The 25,201-nt window shown below is 47.3% G+C and overlaps 1 protein-coding gene and 1 pseudogene across 1 annotated transcript in view; both read left to right on the plus strand.

Annotated features, from left to right (window-relative positions):
• SLC5A6 (solute carrier family 5 member 6) overlaps window positions 1-25,201 on the plus strand; it is a 73,028-nt gene that overhangs the window by 435 nt on the left and 47,392 nt on the right. Inside the window, exons 2-3 of the mRNA XM_067469112.1 lie at window positions 15,808-16,345; window positions 17,138-17,203. Coding sequence (XP_067325213.1) covers window positions 16,004-16,345; window positions 17,138-17,203 — 408 coding nt within the window. The 5' untranslated portion in view covers window positions 15,808-16,003. The remainder of the gene's footprint in view (window positions 1-15,807; window positions 16,346-17,137; window positions 17,204-25,201) is intronic.
• On the plus strand, window positions 21,758-22,453 carry LOC137095851 (protein Mis18-alpha pseudogene; annotated as a pseudogene).

The following is a 25,201-nucleotide window of genomic DNA, read 5'->3' on the forward strand; positions in this document are numbered from 1 at the left end:
CATTATTATTCTTCTTATTATTATATACAGAGGGGAAATCTGCACATGCTCAGGGGCACTCTTGCTGGAGGAGGAGAAGGTTATATTATATAATAATAATAATAATAACAATTATTATTATTATTATTATTATTATTATTATATACAGAGGGGAACTCTGCACATGCTCAGGGGCAATCTTGTGGAGGAGGAGGTTATTATATGATTATATTATATTATTATTATTATTATAAAACTGCACATGCTCAGGAGAAATCTTGCTGGAGGAGGAGGTTATTATATTATATAATAATAATAATAATTATTATTATTATTATTATATACAGAGGGGAAATCTGCACATGCTCAGGGGCACTCTTGCTGGAGGAGGTTATTATATTATATAATCATCATCATCATTATTATTATTATTATTATTATTATATACATAGGGGAACTCTGCACATGCTCAGGGGCACTCTTGCTGGAGGAGGAGAAGGTTATATTATTATAGTATATACAGAGAGGAGGTCTGCATATGCTCAGGAGAAATCATGCTGCAGGAGGAATATTATTATTATTATTATTATATATGGAGGGGAAGTCTACACATGCTCAGGGGCACTCTTGCTGGAGGAGGAGGTTATATTACTTGTTGTTCATTCGTTCAGTCGTCTCCGACTCTTCGTGACCTCATGGGCCATCCCACGCCAGAGCTCCCTGTCGGCCGTCACCACCCCCAGCTCCTTCAAGGTCAGGCCAGTCACTTATTATTATTATATTATACATGGAGGGGAACTCTGCACGATGTTTTTGATATTACTAGTTGTTGTTAGATTATGTCTTGTAAATTGCACCTATCCCTCCATGTTGTACACCGCTGTGAGTCGCCCCTGGGCTGAGAACGGCGGTCTATAAGCACAGTAAATAAACAAACAAACAAATAAATAAATGCCCAGGGGCACTCTCGCTGGAGGAGGAGGAGGAGGAGGCGGCTATAGATCATCATCATCATCATCATCATCATTATTATATACAGAGGGGAACTCTGCACATGCTCAGGGGTACTCTTGCTGGAGGAAGAGGTTATATTGCATTATTACGATATTATTATTATAATATTATATACCAAGGGTACATCTGCACATGCTCTGGGGCAATCTTGCTGGAGGAGGAGGTTATCATTATATTGTTATATACAGAGGGGGAGGGAAGTCTGCACATGCTCAGGGGAAATTGTGTTGGAGGACTAGGAGGAGGTTATATATCTATTATTATTATTATTATTATATTAAGGGGGAACTCTGTATATGCTCAGGAGCACTCTTGCTGGAGGTGGACGTTATTACATTATTATATTAGGTTCAAAGGTAAAGGTTTTCCACTGACATGAAGTCCAGTTGTGAGGGGAGCTCTGCACATGCTCAGGGGTAATTGTGTTGGAGGAGGAGAAAAGGGGATTATTGTTGTTATTATATACAGAGAGCGCCTCTGAGCCCCAGAGGAACTTTACACATGCTCAGGGGCAATCTTGCTGGAGGAAGAGTACGAGGTTATATTATCATTATTATTACGTTACTATTATATACAGGGGGAACTCTGCACATGCTCAGGGACAATCTTGCTGGAGGAGGAGGAGGAGAAGGTTATATTATTATAGTATATACAGAGGGGGAAGGAACTTTGCACATGCTCAGGGGCAATCGTGTTGGAGGACGAGGATGAGGTTATATATCATCATCACCATCATCATCATTATTATTATTATTATTATTATATACAGAGGGGATCTCTGCACATGCTCAGGGGCAATCTTGCTGGAGGAGGAGGAGAAGGAGAAGGTTATATTATTTTATTATTATATTGTTATAGTATATACAGAGGGGGAATGAACTTTGCATGTGCTCAGGGGCAATCTTGCTGAAGGGGAAGATAGAGGTTATTTATTATTAATACATTATTATTGTTATTATTATATAGGAGGAACTCTGTACATGCTCAGGGGCAATCTTGCTGGAGGAGGAGGATGAAGAGGTTATTTGTTATTATTATCATCATATTGTTATTTTATTATCACATACAGAGGGGGAGGGAGGGAAGTCTGCACATGCTCAGGGACTAGAAAAGGAGATTGTTGTTGTTGTTGTTGTATTCAGAGGGCTCTTCTGAGCCCCGGAGAAAGACTGCACATGCTCAGGAGCAATCTTGCTGGAGGAAGAGGAGGAGGTAATATCATTATTATTACATTATTATTCTATAAAGGAGGGAACTCTGCACATGCTCAGGGACAATCTTCCCGGAGGAGGAGGTTATTATAGTATAATAATGTTATAATAATATTGTTATGTTATTGTTATATACCGAGGGGAAGTCTGCCCATGCTCAGGGGCAATCTTGCTGGAGGATGAGATTGTTGTTGTTGTTGTTATTGTTATTATTATTATTATTATTATTATTATTATTATTATATACAGAGGGCTCCTCTGAGTCCCAGAGGAACTCTGCACATGCTCAGGGGCAATCTTGCTGGAGGAAGAGGAGGAGGTTATATTATTATTATTATTATTATTATTATTATTATTATTATATACAGGAGGGAACTCTGCACATGCTCAGGGACAATCTTCCTGGAGGAGGAGGAGGTTATAGTATAATAATGTTATAATAATATTATGTTATTGTTATATACAGAGGGGAAGTCTGCCCATGCTCAGGGGCAATCTTGCTAGAGGATGAGATTGTTGTTGTTATTATTATTATTATATACAGAGGGCTCCTCTGAGTCCCAGAGGAACTCTGCACATGCCCAGGAGCAATCTTGCTGGAGGAAGAGGAGGAGGTTATATCTATTATTATAACATTATTATTATTATTACTATTATTATTATTATTATTATTATTATTATTATTATTATATATACACACAGGAGGGAACTCTGCACATGCTCAGGGACAATCTTCCTGGAGGAGGAGGAGGTTATAGTATAATAATGTTATAATAATATTATTGTGTTATTGTTATATGCAGAGGGGAAGTCTGCCCATGCTCAGGGGCAATCTTGCTGGAGGATGAGGTTGTTGTTGTTGCTGTTGTTGTTATCATTATTATTATTATTATTATTATAAACAGAGGGCTCCTCTGAGCCCCAGAGGAAGTCTGCACATGCTCAGGGGCAATCTTGCTGGAGGAGGAGGAAGAGGCTATTATTATTATCATCATATTATTATTATTATTATGTTATTATTATCACATACAGAGGGGAAGGGAGGGAGGGAAGCCTGCACATGCTCAGGGGCACTCTTGTTGGAAGACAAGGAGGGAGGTGGACGTTGGGGGTTTCCGGTCCGCTCGCAGCCCCTTTGAGACACATCATCATCATCATCATCGTTATCGTTATTATGGTTCTCATTAGATCCCGCTGTCCTCAGCTGCGTGGGACTCTCAACGGCTCGCAGCACTCCAAACAAACCCAGATTACCATTTCACAGCCTGCAAACCCTTGGCTATGAAAGCTGAATGTGAAATCAGACACAGAAGGGTTGAAAACAAACAGTTAAAACTCACCCCCCAAGTGTGGGAAATCCTTCTGGACGCACCTGCGCCTGGGAAGGGAGCTCTCCACCCCCCCCCCCCGGCAAAGGGGAGCAGCCATCCCATTTCCACACCAGAAGCTGAGCAGTGCAATGAATCATAGCCTCCTAGGGTGGGAAGGGGCCCCAAAGGCCATCCAGTCCAGCCCCCTTCTTGCATTCTTGCTTTCTGCCAGGTAGGAAGGCCCCTTCCCAAGAGAGGCCCGCGTCTACCCTCGGCTTAGAAGCCTCCAGCAACGGATGGAGGGTCCACTGGGCTGTGAGGCAGTTGATATTCCAATAGTGTTGGAAGGGGATCCCAAAGGCCATCCAGTCTAACCCCAGTTCTGCCACACAGGGAAACACAATCCAAACCCATCCAACCTCAAAGACCTCCAAGGAAGTAGACCCCACCAGACTCTGCATTCCCATAGAGTTGGGAAGGAACCCCAAGGGCCATCCAGGCCCACCCCAGAGGAGGAAGTCACAATCCAAGCCCTCCCGACAGATGGCCATTCTTGTAGAAGAGGTCACTAGAGTTGGAGGGACCCCCAAGGGCCATCCAGTCCAACCCCAGAAGAGGAAGTCACAATCCAAACCCTCCTGACAGACAGCCATTCTTGTGCAAGAGGCCGCTAGAGTTGGAGGGGACCCCCAAGGGCCATCCAGTCCAACCCCAGCTCTGCCCCACAGGAGGAAGTCACAATCCAAGCCCTCCCAACAGATGGCCATCCTTGTGGAAGAGGCCACTAGAGTTGGAAGGGACCCCCAAAGATGACACAATCCAACCCCATAGGAGGAAGTCACAATCCAAGCTCTCCTGACAGATGGCCACTCTTGTGGAAGAGGCCTCTGGAGGGACCCCCAAGGACCATCCAGTCCAATGCCATAGGAGGAAGTCACAATCCAAGCCCTCCTATAGATGGCCATTCTTGTGGAAGAGGCCACTAGAGGTGAAGGGACCCCCAAGGACCATCCAGTCCAACCCCACAGGAGGAAGTCACAATCTAAGCCTTCCCGACAGATGGCCATTCTTGTAGAAGAGGTCAGTAGAGGTGGAGGGACTCCCAAGGACCGTCCAGTCCATCCCCATAGGAGGAAGTCACAATCCAAGCCCTCCCGACAGATGGCCATTCTTGTAGAAGAGGTCACTAGAGTTGGAGGGACCTTCAAGGGCCATCCAGTCCAACCTCACAGGAGGAAGTCACAATCCAAGCCCTCCCGACAGATGGCCATTCTTGTAGAAGAGGTCACTAGAGTTGGAGGGACCTTCAAGGGCCATCCAGTCCAACCTCACAGGAGGAAGTCACAATCCAAGCCCTCCCGACAGATGGCCATTCTTGTGGAAGAAGCCACTAGAGTTGGAGGGACCTCCAGGGACCACCCAGTCCAGCCCCACAGGAGAAAGTCACAATCCAAGCCCTCCTGACAGATGGCCATCCTTGTGGAAGAGGCCACTAGAGGTGAAGGGACCCCCAAGGACCATCCAGTCCAACCCCACAGGAGGAAGTCACAATCTAAGCCTTCCCGACAGATGGCCATTCTTGTAGAAGAGGTCAGTAGAGGTGGAGGGACTCCCAAGGACCATCCAGTCCATCCCCATAGGAGGAAGTCATAATCCAAGCCCTCCTGACAGATGGCCATTCTTGAGGAAGAGGCCTCAAGAGGGGAGATCTATGGGGTGGCAAACCTTGAAGGTCCCCGTCTCTGTCTCCCCCCCCCACAAAGCATGTGGTGCGTGTGTGTTGGGGGGACGTGGACATTTCTGTGTTGGTGGTGGTCTCACCTGCTTCCATTCCTTAAGGCAGGCGGATGGAGGTCCAGGTGACTCTATGGGAGTGACTCATACCCATTGTTCTTGGTGAGTGTGTGTGTTTTGTGGGGGAGGTACCACTTATCCCAGAAAGCACCCCGAAAGAGAGAGGGAAGGGAGGGAGGTCTAGATGGCCTTTGGGGTCTCCTCCAGTGCTGGAATTCTATGGCCAAGGGTCTAGGCAATTCAAAGGGTGGCCATGAGGAGCCTCCCACCCATTAGTCTTGCTGTGTTTCTGGGGAGGGGTCCCACTCATGCCTGAAAGCACCCCCAAAGAGAGAGGGAAGGGAGGGAGGTCTAGATGGCCTTTGGGGTCTCCTCCAGTGCTGGGATTCTATGGCCAAGGGTCCAGGCAACTCAAAGGGTGGCAGAGAGGAGCCTCCCACCCATTATTCTCGCTGTGTTTCTGGGGAGGGGTCCCAAAGAGAGAGGGAGGGGAGGGAGGTCTAGATGGCCTTTGGGGTCTCCTCCCGCTTGCATATTCTCTGACCAGCCCCCTCCCACGTTAGCCTGCTTCTTCCCAACGGGATGCTCTGGCCAAGGGAAGCCCAAGGCAGCTGCAAGGAGGACGTCCTTGGGGGAAGGTCACCGTGGCGTCTATGTATCTGTGTTTTTTTTGGGGGGGGGGGGGTTTACTGGCCAGTTTGGGGAGACCCTCCCCTCTTCCCAATCAGGAGCAATGCAACTACATCTGGCATCTATGTGTGTGTGTGTGTGTGGGGGGGGGTCTTACTGGCAGCTTGGGAAGACCCTCCCCTCGTCCCAATCTGAAGCAATGCAACTACATTTGCTCCCCTTCTGCAGGAGACAGCTGGGGAGGGGTCTCTTTCCCCCCCTCAGATGAATGGCGCTCTGTCTTGCAGGCAGGAGGGGAGCCCCACCTGTCTGTCCGAGGGGAAGAATGGCAGAGAGCAAAGCCTATGGGATTTGGACACTTCGCAACCCCCCTCCACACAAGAAGACACAATCAAAGCCCTCCCGACAGATGGCCATGCTTCTAGCCCAGGCATGGCCAAACTTGGGTCTTCCTTCCAGGCGTTTTGGACTCCAACTCCCACCATTCCTCACAGCCTCTGGTCCTTTCCTTTCTCCTCCTAGATGTTTGTTTTGAAGGCGAGTGTTGCCGCTCAGGATAGATTCCCCTTGCTCAGCACAACACCACACTCCAAGGCTGTAGTTTATGGAAGAAAAAGCAAAATCATAAACATAGAAATAAGGTTGCAAAAGTTCAATAGCCAAAACAGAGTCTTAACTGCAAAGGCAGAGTTTCCAAGGTTTAGAGGCCAATAATATGAAGTATAATCCACAAGCATGGGTCACACAAGAATCCCTGGCAGCATGACAAAGTCCTCAGAAGCCAAGATCAAAACCAAAGTCCCAAAGAGCCAAACGCTTTCCCCAAAAGCCGAGGGAATTCCCGAGAAGTTAACAGGGTGTGAGCAAAGTTGCACTGACAAAGGGCTGACTTCAATCAGATTGTTAATTATGTTTCCCTGGCATGAAGGCTGAGCGAAGGAAGAGAGATGCTTTTGAGCTGTGGTGCTGGAGGAAGGTTCTGAGAGTGCCTTGGACTGCGAGAAGATCCAACCAGTCCATCCTCCAGGAAATAAAGCCCGACTGCTCATTGGAGGGAAGGAGACGAGAGGGAAAGCTGAAGTCCTTTGGCCACATCACGAGGAGACAGCAAAGCCTGGAGAAGGGAATGATGCTGGGGAAAGTGGAAGGCAAAAGGAAGAGGGGCCGAGCAAGGGCAAGATGGATGGATGGGATCCTTGAAGTGACTGGACTGATCTTGAGGGAGCTGGGGGTGGTGACGGCCGACAGGGAGCTCTGGCGTGGGCTGGTCCATGAGGTCACGAAGAGTCGGAGACGACTGAACAAATGAACAAAGCATGAAAGCATTGTGTTGGCCTCGGTTTGTTGGCAAGCCGAGCACTTCGGCGTACCCTTAATTGCAAACAGTCCTCCCTAATCAAATCTCCATCACCTTCAAGGCCAGATAACGCATTATCCTGGGACTGGTCACCCTGGGACGCACTGAGCTCCCACTAGAACAGGCCTGAGCAAACTTGGGCCCTCCCTCCAAGTGTTTTGGACTCCAACTCCCAGCATTCCTCACAGCCTCAGGCCCTCTCCTTTCTCTTGTGATGTGTTTGTTGTGAAGGCCAGGCTAGGTACTTCAGCCAGCAGCAACTGCAATTGCTGAAGCTCATTCACTCTCCTGCTGGCACTAGAACAGGCCTGAGCAAACTTGGGCCCTCCCTCCAAGTGTTTTGGACTCCAACTCCCAGCATTCCTCACAGCCTCAGGCCCTCTCCTTTCTCTTCCGATGTGTTTGTTTTGAAGGCCAGGCTAGGTACTTCAGCCAGCAGCAACTGCAATTGCTAAAGCTCATTCACTCTCCTGCTGGCACTAGAACAGGCCTGAGCAAACTTGGGCCCTCCCTCCAGGTGTTTTGGACTCCAACTCCCACCATTCCTCACAGCCTCTGGCCCTTTCCTTTCTCCTCCTATTTGTGTTTGCTTTGAAGGCCAGGCTAGGTACTTCGGCCAGCAGCAACCATAATTGCTGAAGCTCTTTCGCTCTACTGCTAGCACTAGAACAGGCATGAGCAAACTTGGACCCTCCTTCCAGGCGTTTTGGACTCCAATTCCCAGCATTCCTCACAGCCTCTGGTCCTTTCCTTTCTCCTCCTACGTGTTTGTTTTGAAGGCGAGTGTCGCCGCTCAGGATAGATTCCCCTTGCTCAGCACAACACCACACTCCAAGGCTGTAGTTTTTGGAGTTTATGGAAGAAAAAGCAAAATCATAAACATAGAAATAAGGTTACAAAGTTCAATAGCCAAAACTGAGTCTTAACTGCAAAGGCAGAGTTTCCAAGGTTTAGAGGCAAATAACATGAAGTATAAGCCACAAGCATGGGTCAACCAAGAATCCCTGGCAGCATGACAAAGTCCGAGAAGCCAAGATCAAAACCCAAAGAGCCAAAAGCTTTCCCTAAAAGCCAAGGCAATTCCAGAGAAGTTAACAGGGTATAAGCAAAGTTGCACTGACAAAGGATTGACTTCAATCAGATTGTTAATTCTGTTTCCCTAGCATGAAAGCATTGCGTTGGCCTCGAACTTCTCGTTTGTTGGCAAGCCGAGCACTTCGGTGTACCCTTAATTGCAAACAGTCCTCTCTAATCAAATCTCCATCACCTTTGAGGCCGGATAACTCATTATCCTGAGACTGGTCAGCCTGGGAACTGAGAGGCACTGAGCTCCCAGAAGGAGCGGCCAACTCCTCCACCTGCAGCTGTGAAGTGTCACTTAAATCATGACCTTTATCTGAAACAACATTCCTTTCTCCATAATCCACTCAAGAATGCATTGTCTCCCTTCATCCCGCCTCCCTCCCTTCTGATTCCCTGGAGTGTCGAGGCAGCAGGAGCCGGTTTGTTGGCAAGCCGATACTTTTAGAATGTGGGGTCCACGCCTTCCCTATCGCAAACGTCCTCAGGAGAAGGGTCGTCCTCAACTGTCCCCAGACCAGGATTTTAATCCCCATTCATCTTTGGAAACCTGTGATCTGACCTCAGTGGAATGGCTAGGTAAACATCCTAAGCCGAATTCCGTAGTTGTGGACTCTACTGCTGGCGCTAGAACAGGCATGAGCAAAGTTGGGCCCTTCTTCCAAGTGTTTTGGACTCCAACTCCCAGCATTCCTCACAGCCTCAGGCCCTTTCCTTTTCCCCCTCAGCCGCTTAAGCGGCTGAGGGGGAAAAGGAAGGGGCCTGAGGCTGTGAGGAATGCTGGGAGTTGGAGTCCAAAACACCTGGAGAGCCAAAGTTGAGCACACCTGTACTAAAAAATATATCCGGAGAAGGAGACTGCATTGGAGTCTTACGCAGAAGCAGATTCCATCCTTCCAGGTATCTTTTCCCAGGTGGACATCAATGTGTATTTACACCCCGCTTTTCCCTCCACCCAGCCTTTTGCACATGGCAAGGAGGAGGGTGGGGCTCTCCCATCACAACCCCCCCCCCCGCCCTCTCCCCAAGGCCTCTTGGGCAAGCCAAGGCCTGCGTGCCCCCCTCTCCCCTCCTTCCCATTGCCTTAATCCTGGGAACTATGCGCTCCCTTCGGTCCCACGGTGGCTCTCCTGGCTTCGCTTGGTAACGCTTGGGTAGGTCAACCTCCTCCTCCATTTGCCCCCAGATCCATTTGGCTTGCAGAAGAACCCCCCCCCCCCAACCCAGTTGCTGACCAAGGGGCATCTGCACTGTAGTATTAATGCAGTTGGACCCCGCTTGAACTTCCAAGGCTCAATGCGAAAGGATGCTGGGCTTTGTTGTTGGGGGTGGGGGGCAACAGCCCTCTTTGGCAGAGAAGACTTAAAGGCTTTGCCAAACGACAACTCCTGGGATGCGATGGCATTGATCCATGGCACTTCACGTGGGGTCAAACACAGAGAAGGCGGCGTGCCTTGCAAAACTGCAACTCCCATGATTCTGTAGCATTGAGCCTGGAGGCCACGAGTCAATAGAGTTCGAATGAAAGGAAAGGAGTTTCTGCTTGAACATTATTAGGAAGAACTTCCCAACTGTAAGAAAAGCTGTTCAACGGGGGAACTCTCTGCTTCGGAGTGAACCGGAGCCCCCTTATTTGGAGACTTTGAAACAGAGGCTATCTGTTGAGGGTGCTTTGATTGTGCTTTTCCTGCATAATGGCAGAAAGGGTTGGATCAGATAGCCCATAGGGGTCTCTTGTAATTCTATCATCATTAAGGCTAGATGGCCATCAGTCAGGGGAGGTTCGATTGTGTTTTTCTTGCATAATGACAGAAAAGGGTTGGACTACATAGCCTATGGGGGTCTCTTCTAACTCTGTCATCATCATCAGCATCATTAAGGCTGGATGGCCATCTGTCAGGGGAGGTTTGATTGTGCTTTTCCTGCATAATGGCAGAAAGGGTTGGACCAGATGGCCAATGGGTGTCTCTTCTAATTGTATTGGCATCATCATTAAGGCTGGATGGCCATCTGTCATAGGTGCTTTGCTTGTGTTTTTCCTGCATAATGACAGAAAAGGGTTGGACTAGATGGCCCATGTGCTCTCTTCTAATTCTATTTATTGTTATTGTTATTGTTATTGTTATTGTTATTGTTATTGTTATTGTTATTATTACCGCTGGATGGTCATCTGTCAGGGGAGGTTTGATTGTGCTTTTCCTGCATAATGGCAGAAAAGGATTTGACTAGAAGGCCAATGGGGGTCTCTCCTAACTCTATTGTCGTCGTCATCATCATCAAGCCTGGAAGGCCATCTGTCAGGGGTGCTTTGATTGTGCTTTTCCTGCATGAAGGCAGAAAAGGGTTGGACTAGATGGCCCATCAGGGTCTCTTCTAATTCTATTTATTATTATTATTGCTATTATTATGGCTGGATGGCCATCTGTCAGGGGTGCTTTGATTATGCTTTTCTTGCATAATGGCAGAAAAGGGTTGGACTAGATGGCCCATGGGGGTCTCTTCTAATTCTATTTATTATTATTATTATTATTATTATTATTATTATTATTATTATTATGGCCAGAAAAGGGTTGGACTAGATGGCCCATGGGGGTCCCTTCTAATTCTATTTATTATTATTATTATTATTTTGATAGCTGGATGGCCATCTGTTAGAGGAGGTTTGATTGTGCTTTTCCCGCATAATGGCAGAAAGGGTTGGACTAGATGGCCCATGGGGTCTCGTCTAATTCTATTTATTATTATTATTATTATTATTATTATTATTATTATTATTATGATAGCTGGATGGCCATCTGTTAGAGGAGATTTGATTGTGCTTTTCCTGCATAATGGCAGAAAAGGGTTGGACTAGATGGCTCATGGGGTCTCTTCTTCTTCTTCTTCTTCTTCTGGCTGGATGGCCATCTGTCAGGGGTGCTTTGATTGTGCTTTTCCTGCATGAAGGCAGAAAAGGGTTTGGCCCATGGGTGTCTCTTCTAATTCTAGTTCTAATTATTATTATTATTATTATTATTATTATTATGCCTGGATGGCCATCTGTCAAGGGTGCTTTGATTGTGTTTTTCCTGCATAATGGCAGGAAAGTGTTGGACTAGATGTCCCATGGAGGTCTCTTCTAATTCCAATTCTAATTCTTCTTCTTCTTATTATTATTATTATTATGGCTGGATGGCCATCTGTCATAATATTGTTGTTATTATGGCCAGAAAAGGGTTGGACTAGATGGCCCATGGGATCTCTTCTAATTCTATTTATTATTATTATTATAATGGTTGGATGGCCATCTGTCAGGGGAGGTTTGATTGTGCTATTATTATTATTATTATTATTATTATTATGGTTGGATGGCCATCTGTCAGGGGAGGTTTGATTGTGCTATTATTATTATTATTATTAAGGCTGGATGGCCATCTGTCAGGGGAGGTTTGATTGTACTATTATTATTATTATTATTATTATTATTATTATGGTTGGATGACCATCTGTCAGGGAGGTTTGATTGTGCTTTTCCTGCATGAAGGCAGAAATGGGTTTGGCCTATGTGTTCTCTTCTAATTCTATTTATTATTATTATTATTATTATTATTATTATTATTTTATTATTATGTTGATGGCTGGATGGCCATCTGTTAGAGGAGGTTTGATTATGTTTTTCCTGCATAATGGCAGAAAAGGGTTGGACTAGATGGCCCATGGGGTGGTCTCTTCCAACTCTATGCTTCAAAGTTGGGTCAAACTACATAGTTTCCTGACCGAGCGAGAGCTTTATCTCCAGAGTCTCCATCCGAAGCTCAAACCCTTCTCTTCGGCTGCATCTACATGGTAGAATGAATGCAGTTTGACCCCACTTTTCACTGCCATGGCTCAAGGGTGACGATGGAATCCTGGAAACTGCATCTTGGTCAGCCAGAGAAGCCTCAGGACCTTGTAAAGCTACATCTCCCAGGATCTCATAGTTTTGAGCTAATGTGAGGTCCAACTGCATGGGTTCCAGAGTGTAGCTTCACCTTGAACTTCCTGATGTTCTTCTGGAAATTGATGTTCTTCTGGAAGTGACCTGGGCATACTTGGAAACACCTTGCAGATGTTTTGGACTTCAGCTCCCACCATTCCTGGTCTCAGGCCCCTTCCTTTTCCCCCTCAGCCGCTTAAGCGGCTGAGGGGGAAAAGGAAAGGGCCTGAGGCCAGGAATGGTGGGAGTTGAAGTCCAAAACATCTGGAAGGAGGACCAAACCTTGCCCAGGCCTGATCTCAACCCTCCTGACAGATGTCCATCCAGCCTCTTCTTCACAACCTCCAGAGAAGGAAAGAGACTTGGTTGGACTGCCATGTTCTGCTGCCATCTAGATCTGACCCTCAGGAAGTTCTTCCTGATGTTTAGGTGGCATCTCCTCCCTTGCCATTCTCCGTATCCCTCTCCCTCTGGACATCCTTGACCATCTCCTCCTGGGATTGTTCTGGCCATAACGGGACACGGTGTTCTTCCAGGCGGGGGAGAGGCCGTGGCCAGGGCTTGACCTAGAAGAAGGAAGACCATCTCCGTGTCCTGGCTGCGGCTCCAAGGCCAACACCAGCCCTGTCCATCCGGTCAGCCAAAGGAGATGGTCTAATGCTCTTGGCGCTGGCCCTGTTTAGCTTGGAGGAAAGGAGGCAGAGAGAAGGTAACCGGAGAGCCCTGTCTCAATATCTGGAAGGACATCACGTTGAGAAGAAAAGGAAGGGGCAATCTGGTTTTCTCCAGCTCCGGAGACGAGGACACAATGGAGAAATGGATGCCAATGACCTCAGAGTTCGTCTAAATATTAGGATTGTGTATGCGAGAATGTGGAGACGAAAGGAAACACCCTCTACACAGACTTATGGATAGCCAAGATTCTGGATATGAGGAGTATGGATAAACTCACCTCTCAACAAAAGATTGCCCCAGGCACTGCCAGGCCATTGTATGCTAATCAAGGTGATCAGTTGAAACATTCACACCTAGTACCAGCAGACAAGAGTTCTTTGTCCCACGCTGGTCATTCCACAAATATATAAACTCATTTTCCTAGTTCCGACAGACCTCACTACCTCTGGGGATGCTTGCCATAGATGCAGGCGAAACGTCAGGAGAGAATGCCTCTCGAACATGGCCATACAGCCTGAAAAAAACTACAACAACCCAGTGATTCTGACCATGAAAGCCTTCGACAATACTAACCTTTTTAGTCGCAAAAGCACAAGGTAGATACTTGAGAGGAGATTCCATCTGAACATGAGGAAGAACTTCCTGACTGTGAGAGCCGTTCAGCAGTGGAACTCTCTGCCCTGGAGTGTGGTGGAGGCTCCTTCTTTGGAAGCTTTTAAGCAGAGGCTGGATGGCCATCTGTCAGGGGTGATTTGAATGCAATATTCCTGCTTCTTGGCAGAATGGGGTTGGACTGGATGGCCCAGGAGGTCTCTTCCAACTCTTTGATTCTATGATTCTATGATTCTATGAAAACAACAGATTGGACATTAGTAATGAATTACATGAAAGAGATTAAAATTAATTGGAAGGTTTAAAGAATACTTACAGGTAGATAGCAATAATAATGTTGTTGTCGTTCGTTTGTTCAGTCGTTTCTGACTCTTGGTGACCTCCTGGACCAGCCCAGGCCAGAGCTCCCTGTCAGCCATGGCCACCCCAGCTCCTTCAAGGTCAATCCAGGATGCCATCCATCCCTCTTGGGGATGGGGTTGGATTGGATGATGGCCCATGAGGTCTCTTCCAACTCTAGGATTCTATGATTCCTTCCTTCCTTTCCTTTCCTTTCCTTTCCTTTTCTATTTTTTAAATCTTTCTGTTTTCTTTCTTTCTTTCTTTCTTTCTTTCTTTCTTTCTTTCTGTAAAAGAAAACCACAATAAAAGTAATTTAAAATAAATATTATGAAAAACTTCCTGGTGGGAAGAGCCACTCAATAGTGGAATGTGTAGTCATCTACACATGGGCTTGGGTAGTGTCTTCCTGCCCTTGAAGGTCCCTTCCAACTCTGAGATACCATCATTCTATTGTTGTTCTTGTTGTTTGAAACACAACAAGATGAATCCACAGCAGACACTCTGCTGGCTGTTGTGTTGGATCACACATTGGGCAATTCCCAAGTGGTGTTGTTGTTGTTGTTTGAAACACAGCAAGATGAGTCCACAGCAACCAAAATTATTACTGAATCCTAGAGTTGGAAGAGACCTGGTGGACCATCATCCAGTCCAACCCCATTCTGCCTAGAAGCAGGACAATCACATTCAAAGCACCCCCAAAAGATGGCCATCCAGCCTCTGCTTCAAAGCCTCCAAAGAAGGAACCACTCTCCATCACACTCCCTCCCTGGGTGGCCATCTGTTAGGATGGCTTGGATGGTGTCTTCCTGCCTCCTTGGAAAAGGGGGTTGGACTGGATGGCCTTTGAGGATTCCTTCCAACTCTGAGAAAGTATCATTCTGTTGTTGTTGTTGTTGTTGTTATAGAATCCTAGAACCTTAGAGTTGGAAGAGACCTAGTGGGCCACCCAGTCCAACCCCATTCTTCCAAGAAGTAGGAAAATTCCACTCAAAGCACCCCCGACAGATGGCCACTCAGCCTCAGTTCAAAGCCTCATGTTATTATTAAGCAGAGGCTGTATGTCCATCTATCAGGAAAGTTTGGATGGTGTCTTCCTGCCTATCTGGATGGCCTTGAAGGTCCCTTCCGACTCTGAGATTCTATTATTATTATTATTATTATTATTATTAATTATTGATAGGCTAGATGGCCATTTGTTGGGAGGGCCTGGATGGTGTCTTCCTGCTTCTCAGAGGGGGATTGGATTAGATGGCCTCGGGGGCCCCTCTGAGAAGCAGGAGGACACCATCCAAGCCCTCCCAACAGATGGCCATCCAGCCTCTACTTCAAAGCCTCATGTTATTATTAAGCAGAAGTTGTATGTCCATCTATCAGGAAGGTTTGGATGGTGCCTTCCTGCCTGTCTGGATGGCCTTTGGAGGTCCCTTCTGACTCTGAGATTCTGTTGTTGTTGTTGTTGTTGTTGATGATGATGATGTTGATAGGCTAGATGGCCATTTGTTGGGAGGGCCTGGATGATGTCTTCCTGCTTCTCAGAGACACCATCCAAACCCTCCCAACAGAGATTCTATTATTATTATTATTATTATTATTATTATTATTATTATTATTGATAGGCTAGATGGCCATTTGTGCTTTCCTGCCTGTCTCGATGGCCTTTGGAGGTCCCTTCCGACTCTGAGATTCTCTTATTGTTGTTGTTGTTGTTGTTGTTGTTGTTATTGATAGGCTGAATGACCCCCTGTTGGGAGGGCTTGGATGGTGTCTTCCTGCTTCTCAGAGTGGGGCTGGACTGGATGTCCTCTGGGGGACCCCTTCTTATCACTCTATGTTGTTTCTCTCTTGCAGGCCTTGGCCATGGTGGCCGCAGTGCCGTCCCGGAGTGGACCTTGGACGTTCCCCTCTAGACATGAGCCTCCTTCTCATGCACGGGCCTCTGTTGCCAGGAGCGACTGACCGCTGACCCAGGATGCCCATGTGCCGCTGACCAGCCCAGCCTTGCTCCTGCTCCTCCTTGAGGCTGCCCGCCCGCCCGCCCTCCGCCATGCCGGCGGCGCCCACGTTTGGGGTGGCGGACTACGCCATCTTTGTTTTGCTGCTGGTGCTCTCGGCGGGCATCGGTCTCTACCACGCGCTGAGCGGGGGCAAGCAGAGCACGGTGCAGGAGTTCCTGCTGGCCGACCGTAGCATGGGCTTCTTGCCGGTGGCCCTCTCCCTGCTGGCCACCTTCCAGTCGGCCGTGGCCATCCTGGGCGTGCCTGCCGAGATCTACCGCTTTGGCACCGAGTACTGGTTCCTGGGCTGCTCCTACTTCCTCGGCCTCCTCATCCCCGCACACGTCTTCATCCCCGTCTTCTACCGACTGCGCCTCACCAGCACCTACGAGGTTCGCAAGCGGGGGACCGCGCCAACCTGGGCCCTCCCTCCAGGTGGTTTGGACTCCAACTCCCACCATTCCTAACAGCCGGTAGGCTGTTAGGAATGGTGGGAGTTGGAGTCCAAAACACCTGGAGGGAGGGAGGGCCCAAGTTGGCCCAGGCCTGCTCTCAATTAAAGGTTGTCCTCATTCCAGGATTAATACATGCAATGAATTCCAATATGCTGATGATAACGTACTCTGTGCACGTTCAGAAGACGTACAACATCAGTTATAGAAGTCTAATATGCTGATGATAATGGGAGTTGGAGTCCAAAACACCTGGAGGGAGGGCCCAAGTTGGCCCAGGCCTGCTCTCAATTAAAGGTTGTCCTCATTCCAGGATTAATACATGCAGTGAATTCCAATATGCTGATGATAACGTACTCTGTGCACATTCAGAAGACGTACAACATCAGTTATAGAAGTCTAATATGCTGATGATAATGGGAGTTGGAGTCCAAAACACCTGGAGGGAGGGAGGGAAGTTGGCCCAGGCCTGCTCTCAATTAAAGGTTGTCCTCATTCCAGGATTAATGCATGCAATGAATTCCAATATGCTGATGATAACATACTCTGTGCACATTCAGAAGACATACAACATCAGTTATAGAAGTCTAATATGCTGATGATAATGGGAGTTGGAGTCCAAAACACCTGGAGGGAGGGCCCAGGTTGGCCATGCCTGTCCTAGAGGGTCACCTGTCACGTAACCTCCATTCATTGACCCCCATTCTCTCCCCCATTCTCAATACCCCCCAGTACCTGGAGCTGCGCTTCAACAAAGTGGTGAGGATCTGCGGGACGGCCACCTTCATCTTCCAGATGGTGAGTGAATGGGGGGGGGGGGGGGGGGGCTTCTGTCCCACCTGCATTTGGGGAAGGGAAGGGTATTGGTAGACTGTAAATTATATCAGAATGCTCTTAATGTAAGTCACTAAACATAATAATAATAATAATAATAATAATTTATTTCCTGCATTTATAACCCTTAGCAAGCTCCTTCTTTCAACATTCTCAGTTGCCTCTGAAACTTTTTTTGTACTGTCAGGCTTTTCTTTTGCCTATCAAAAGGCTAGCAGAGAGAGACATATAAGAGAGCTAACCCTTCATTCTGAATTCTGCAACATAAGAAAAAGCTATTGTGAGTTTTTTGGGCTGTAAATTGAACTCTCGAGATTAGAGCAATTTTTTTTAAAAAAAGGAAAAGAAAAGAGGGGCGATATAGAGGGGAAAACAAGTCTTTACTGTGTGATGGCAAATCAAATGGATAAATCTTAAAGAAAGCAGAGAGAAGGATTAGTGTGATCATAGAATCCTAGAATAGACCATCCAGCCCCTGCCAAGAAGCAGGAATATTGCATTCAAATCACCCCTGACAGATGGCCATCCAGCCTCTGTTTAAAAGCTTCCAAAGAAGGAGCTTCCAGGGGCAGAGAGTTCCACTGCTGAACGGCTCTCACAGTCAGGAAGTTCTTCCTCATGTTCAGGTGGAATCTCCTCTCTTGTAGTTTGATGGAGGTAGGAAAATCTCCCATTTAATTTACAAACGGGACTTGGTGAAGCTTAAGGAAAAACCAACCCTCTTACCTGCTTGACTTACCTGTGGGATGAAGCCCTGTGAGAGTATGACAGGCTGAAGGCCATGCACTGCTGTTCAACCTCAGCAGACTGAAAGCCAAAACCAAGGTTACAACAATATCTGTTATAGAACTCCAGTATGCTTACGATAACGTCATCTGTGCGCATTCAGAAGAAGATCTACAAGCCATTCTTAACACCTTTGCAGAAGCATACGTGAAGCTCGGCCTGTCATTGAACATCGGGAAAATCAAAGTGCTCTTCCATCAGTCACCAGCCAATCCCTCTCCAATGCAGAGATACATCTTAATGGTGTAACATTAGAAAACGTTGACCCTTTCCGCTTCCAGTATTAAAAAACTCTAAAATTACAACAGCAGAACAACAGAGAGGAAACAATCTGGGACATCTAATCACCTCTCAACAAAAGATTGCTCCAGGCACTATCAAATGCTAAGCAAGGTGGTCAGTTGAAACATTCACCCCTAGCTCCAGCAGACAAGAGTCCTTTGTCTCACCCTGGTCATTCCACAGGTATATAAACCACTTTTTCCTAGTTCCAACAGACCTCTCAACCTCTGAGGATGCTTGCCATAGATGCAGGCGAAACGTCAGGAGAGAATGCCTCTAGACCATGGCCATATAGCCTGAAAAAAACCCTACAACAACCCAGTGATTCCGGCCATGAAAGCCTTCGACAATACAGACAAGCTAATTGATCAAATTCTGGCAAGTTTGGCAGTTGGGTCAGCCATTCACTCCCACAATCCCGTCCCTTCCCTTTCGTTCTGGTTGTTGCTCCCAGCAGGGCCAGTGGGAGTGGATGCTGGGAGCTGCAGTCCCCAAGGCTCCAAAGGTGGGCTGCCAGGGGATTCCTTTTGTAGCCCCCCCCCCCCAAGCCTTCAAACTGCAGAGTCTAAGATTTTGCAAGTGTGAATTGGATGAGAATAGAGTTTTGTGAAAGTTAAAGGAAGGAGGGACAAAGGGAGCATTGTCAGGCACGGAGGGAGAGAAGATGTGTGCAAAAGGTGAAGAGAGATCACAGTGATCCAGAAGAGAGGTGAGATGGGGGGAGAGATATTGACTCTAAGCTGGAATGTGTCCAGAGGAGGGCGACTAAAATGATCAAGGGTCTGGAGAACAAGCCCTGTGAGGAGCGGCTTAGGGAACTGGGCATGTTTAGCCTGAAGAAGAGAAGGCTGAAAGGGGATATGATAGCCATGTATAAATATGTGAGAGGAAGCCACAGGGAGGAGGGAGCAGATTAAGGGTCTGGAGAACAAGCCCTATGAGGAGCGGCTTAAGGAGCTGGGCATGTTTAGCCTGAAGAAGAGAAGGCTGAGAGCAGACATGATGAGGGCCATGTATAAGTATGTGAGAGGAAGCCACAGGGGGGAGGAGGGAGCAAGCTTGTTTTCTGCTTCCCTGGAGTCTAGGATGCGGAACAATGGCTTCAAACTACAAGAGAGGAGATTCCATCTGAACATGAGGAAGAACTTCCTGACTGTGAGAGCCGTTCAGCAGTGGAACTCTCTGCCCCGGAGGGAGTGTGGTGGAGGCTCCTTCTTTGGAAGCTTTTAAGCAGAGGCTGGATGGCCATCTGTCAGGGGTGATTTGAATGCAATATTCCTGCTTCTTGGCAGAAGGGGGGTGGACTGGATGGCCCATGAGGTCTCTTCCAACTCTTGGATTCTAGGATTCTATGATTCTACGCGGGGGAGCAGATGACTCCTTGGCTCATCAGAACGACTTCGAAGAGATAGAAGGGCGAAGCACCGGAGAATTGCTTTGGAAGGCAGGATTGTTTTGGAACAGAGAGGTGATAAAGTGAAGGACAGAAGGGAGGAGAAGTGCAAAGGAGGGAAAAGAGGAGAGGTTTGGGGTGTGTGTGTGTGTGTGTGTGTGCATTCATTGGCCTTGCAAAGGCATTCGACACCGTGAATCGCAGCGCTCTCTGGACCATCCTCCACAAAATCGGGTGCCCAAACAAATTTGTGAACATTCTGCGGCTCCTCCATGATGGCAACAGTTTTGGACAGCAATGGCTCCCAAAGTGACCCATTTAAGGTGGAATCGGGGGTCAAACAGGAATGATGTGTTATTGCCCCAACTTTATTCTCCATCTGCATCCGCCTTGTTGATGGGAAGCTTCCCACCGGAGTGGAAGTCATCTATCGGACAGCTAGATGGCAAGCTATTCAACCTCAGCAGACTGAAAGCCAAAACCAAGGATAAAACAACATCTGTTATAGAACTCCAGTATGCTGATGACAACGTCGTCTGTGCCCATTCAGAAGAAGATCTACAAGTTACTCTAAACACCTTTGCAGAAGCACTGCAGCAGAAATAATCTATCAGACAGATGGCAAGCTGTTTAACCTCAGCAGACTGAAAACCAAAACCAAGCCCACAACATCTGTTATAGAACTCCAGTATGCTGATGACAACGTCGTCTGTGCGCATTCAGAACAAGACCTACAAGCCACTCTAAACACCTTCGCAGAAGAATATGAGAAGCTTAGCCTGACACTGAATATCAAGAAAACCAAAGCGCTGTTCCAGCAGTCACCAGCCAACTCCTCTCCAATGCCAGAGATACAGCTTAAGGGTGTCACATTAGAAAATGTTGATCATTTCTGCTCCCTTGGCAGCCACCTCTCCACCAAAGTCAACATCAACGCCGAAATACAACACCGCCTGAGCTCTGCGAGTGCAGCATTTTTCTAAATGATGCAGAGAGTGTTTGAGGACCGGGACATCCGTAGGGAGATGAAGGGGCTTGTTTATAAAGCTATTGTCCTCCCAACCCTGCTCTACGCCTGCGAGATGTGGACTGTCTACAGACGTCAACATTGACACTGAAATACAACACCGCCTGAGCTCTGCAAGTGCAACATTTATCCAAATGAAGCAGAGAGTGTTTGAGGACCGGGACATCTGTAGGGAGACCAAGGGGCTTGTTTATAGAGCTATTCCCCTCCCAACCCTGCTCTACGCCTGTGAAACGTGGACTATTGACAGACGTCAACATTAAGACTGAAATACAACACTGCCTGAGCTCTGCGAGTGCAGCATTACTCCGAATGAAGCAGAGAGTGTTTGAGGACCGGGACATCTGTAGGAATACCCAGGTGCTTGTTTATAAAGCTATTGTCCTCCCAACCCTGTTATACACCTGCGAGACGTGGACTGTCTACAGACGTCAACATTGAGACTGAAATACAACACCGCCTAAGCTCTGCGAGCGTAGCATTTTTCCAAATGCAGCAGAGAGTGTTTGAGGACTGGGACATCCGTAGGGAGACCAAGGGGCTTGTCTATAAAGCCATTCCCCTCCCAACCCTGCTCTATGCCTGCGAAACGTGGACTGTCTACAGACGTCACATGCAACTCCTGGAACGATTCCATCAGTGCTGCCTCTGGAAAATCTTGCAAATTTCTTGGGAAGACAAACGGACAAACATCACTATGCTGGAAGAAGCAAAGACCACCAGCACCGAAGTGATGCTCCTCTGCCACCAACTCTGCTGGACCGGCCACATTGTCCGGATGCCTGACCACCGTCTCCCAAAGCAGTTGCTCTACTCCGAACTCAAGAACGGAAAACGGAATGTTGGTGGACAGGAAAAGAGATTTGAAGATGGGCTCAAAGCCAACCTTAAAAGCTCTGGCATAGACACTGAGAACTGGGAGGCCCTGGCCCTTGAGCGCTGTGGATGGAGGTCAGCTGTGACCAGCAGTGCTGCAGAATTTGAAGAGGCACTCGTGCTGAAAGAAGCAAAGACCACCAGCATTGAAGCCATGCTGCTCCAACATCAACTCCGCTGGGCCGGCCACGTTGTCCGGATGCCTGACCACCGTCGGGGTGGGTGGGCGGGCGTGTGCCTTAAGACGGAGCAATGGCGGCCTGAGGAGTCGACCTTCTCCGCGGCCGGGGAGAGCCAGGCGCCCGGCGGGGAGCGGGAGGGCCCCAACGGCAAGGCGGAGGAGCTGCCCATGGTGTTCCTGTGCGCCGGCTGCAAGCGGCCCGTGGGGGACAGCCTCAGCTGGGAGGCCCACGACGACGAGAGCGGCTGCGTCCTCCTCAACAGTGTCACCCTCAATGTCTCTGTGGACAAAGAGCAAAAACTTTCGACCCAGGCAGGTGAATATGGCTGCATGATTGAAACCTTGTTTTGCTCTGGATGCAAGATGACACTTGGAAGCATTTACAGATGCACACCAAGACATCTGGACTATAAACGAGATTTATTTTGCTTGAATGTTGACTCCCTAGACAGTTACATCTTAGGATCCTCAGAACAGAAAGCTGAAATTGATGAGGAACCTCTCACCCTTGAAAGTCGAGCTAGTTTAGAAGAATCACTAGGAAGGGCAGAAACAATATTGAAAGCATTGGAGCAACAGTTGTCTGTAGTTGAATCAAGTTTTGCATCTCTTCATAACATTGGCTGAAAAAGACCATGAACCTTACTAATGTTAATATTGTTACATAACTTTGGTGTTGATGACACATACTCCTTGGAGTTTGTTGAATCACTGAAAGAATTAGCCACTTAAAAACTCAGAATATAGCTCAGTCTCTGGCAGGCTGCAAATACAGGTTTCCCAGGAAGGAAAATACTTCTGGGGAACTGAAGAGATTCTTCAGAGATCCTGTTCATCAAAAATCTCTTTAATTTCCTGAATGACTGAGATCTTTTTCAGTGTTCATGTTGGCTTTCTGCTTTTGATTCTTTATATAGTTTGTGACATCAGTTTGTCAGTTTAAGGAAAAATGTGATTATCCTTCAAGGATGCTGGAACCTTTAAGGCAGGCATGAGCAAACTTGGGCCCTCCAGGTGTTTTGGACTTCAATTCCTACAGTCAGTAAGTTGTTAGGAATTGTGGAGGTTGAATCCAAAACACCTGGAGGGCTGAAGTTTGCCCTAAGGGGTCTTAGGAGATCAATGACTGGAGATCAATGGCACGGTACTTAAACCCTCTGTGTATGATAACCGCTCTTTAGTCTACATTTAGATATAATATAGATGTCACCTGAGCCTTCATCTGTGAAGTTGTTTTTTTTTACTCAAGCAGAAATTGTTCAAATGATTTAATTATTGCATCCTTTGCTCTATAATGCAAGAATAATGTTTACATCTTTCAGAAGAACCTGGGCATGTCAGAAACCTTGCGTTTCCTCTTTTTCAAGTAATACATTGAGCTAAATCCAGTTTTTGTCCTAACTGCAGCTATGTTAGGACAAAAATGAAACTTATTAAGCAATTAAAATGAGACTTATTAAGCCTGACCACCGTCTCCCAAAGCAGTTGCTCTACTCCGAACTCAAGAATGGAAAACGGAAGGACAGGAAAAGAGATTGAAAGATGGGCTCAAAGCCAACCTTAAAAACTCTGGGGTAGACATCGAGAACTGGGAAGCCCTGGCCCTTGAGCGCTCCAGCTGGAGGTCAGCTGTGACCAGCAGTGCTGCAGAATTTGAAGAGGCACGAGTGGAGGGCAAAAGAGAGAAATGTGCCAAGAGGAAGGCACAACCAGGATCCCCTCCCACCTGGAAACCGATGCCCTCACTGCGGGAGAAGATGCAGGTCAAGAAGAGGGACCCACAGCCACCTACGGACCCACCAGGACACTGACCTTGGAAGACTATCCTACTTGGACAACGAGGGAACGCCTCAGTAACATATCGCTCTTTCTCTTGCATCCTCCCTTCAGTGTAGTTCTGCAGATCACATTCCCTCCCCTTGTGTCTGATGGGAAATACGTGCTACAGCCGTGGTTCTCAACCCACCTAATGCCGCGACCCCTTAATCCAGTTCCTCATGTGGTGGTGACCCCCAATCATAACATTATTTGTGTTGCTACTTCAGAACTGTCATTTTGCTACTGTTGTCCCGTGATATGAGATTAGGTCTCTGGTTGGAGAGAGCTAAGGAAACGTTAATGCAGTGGTTCTCAACCCACCTAATGCCACGACCCCTTAATACGGTCCCTCATGTTGTGGTGACCCCCAACCATAACATTATTTTTGTTGCTACTTCATAACAGTCATTTTACTACTGTTATAAATCATAATGTAACTATCAGAAATGCAAGATGTATTTTCGTTCACTGGACCAAACTGGGCTCAAATACCCAATGCACCCACATGTTCAGCAGTGGAACTCTCTGCCCCGGAGGGAGTGTGGTGGAGGCTCCTTCTTTGGAGGCTTTTCAACAGAGGCTGGATGGCCGTCTGTCAGGGGTGATTTGAATGCAATATTCCTGCTTCTTGGCAGAATGGGGTTGGACTGGAGGATGGCCCAGGAGGGCTCTTCCAACTCTATTATTATTATTATTATTATTATTATTATTATTATTATTATTATTAAGTAGAGGCTGGCTGGCCATCTGTCAGGGGTGCTTTGAATGCAATATTCCTGCTTCTTGGCAGAATGGGGTTGGGCTGGATGATGGCCCAGGAGGTCTCTTCCAACTCTTCTAGGATTCTAGGATTCTATGACTGTGAGAGCCGTTCAGCAGTGGAACTCTCTGCCCTGGAGGGAGTGTGGTGGAGGCTCCTTCTTTGGAAGCTTTGAAACAGAGGCTGGCTGGCCATCTGTCAGGGGTGATTTGAATGCAATATTCCTGCTTCTTGGCAGAATGGGGTTGGGCTGGATGATGGCCCAGGAGGTCTCTTCCAACTCTTTGATTCTAGGATTCTATGATTCTATGTAAATGCTAGTGGGGTTGGGGGAGGATTGATTTTGTCATTTGGGAGTTGTAGTTGCTGGGATTTATAGTTCACTTATAATCAAAGAGCATTCTGAACTCTGCCAGCGATGGATTTCAACCAAACTTGGCACACAGAACTCCCATGACCAACGGAAAAGACTGGTAGGGTTTGGTAGGCATGGACCTTGAGTTTGGGAATTGTAGTTCACCTACATCCAGAGAATACTGTGGATTCATGCAATGGTGGATTTGGACCAAACTTGGCATGAATACTCAATATGCCCAAATGTGAACAATGGTGGAGTATGGGGAAAATAGATCTTGACATTTGGGAGTTGTAGTTGCTGGGATTTATAGTTCACCTACAATCAGAGAACATTCTGAACTCCACCAATGACAGAATTGGCTCAAACTTCCCACATGGAATCCCCATGACCATCAGAAAATACTGTGTTTTCTGATGGTCTTTGGTGACCCTCTGACACCCCCTCGTGATCCACCCAGGGGTCCTGACCCCCAGGTTGAGAA

The sequence above is a fragment of the Anolis sagrei genome, chromosome 1 (genome assembly GCF_037176765.1).
Source record: "Anolis sagrei isolate rAnoSag1 chromosome 1, rAnoSag1.mat, whole genome shotgun sequence".
Taxonomy (NCBI): Eukaryota; Metazoa; Chordata; class Lepidosauria; order Squamata; family Dactyloidae; genus Anolis; species Anolis sagrei.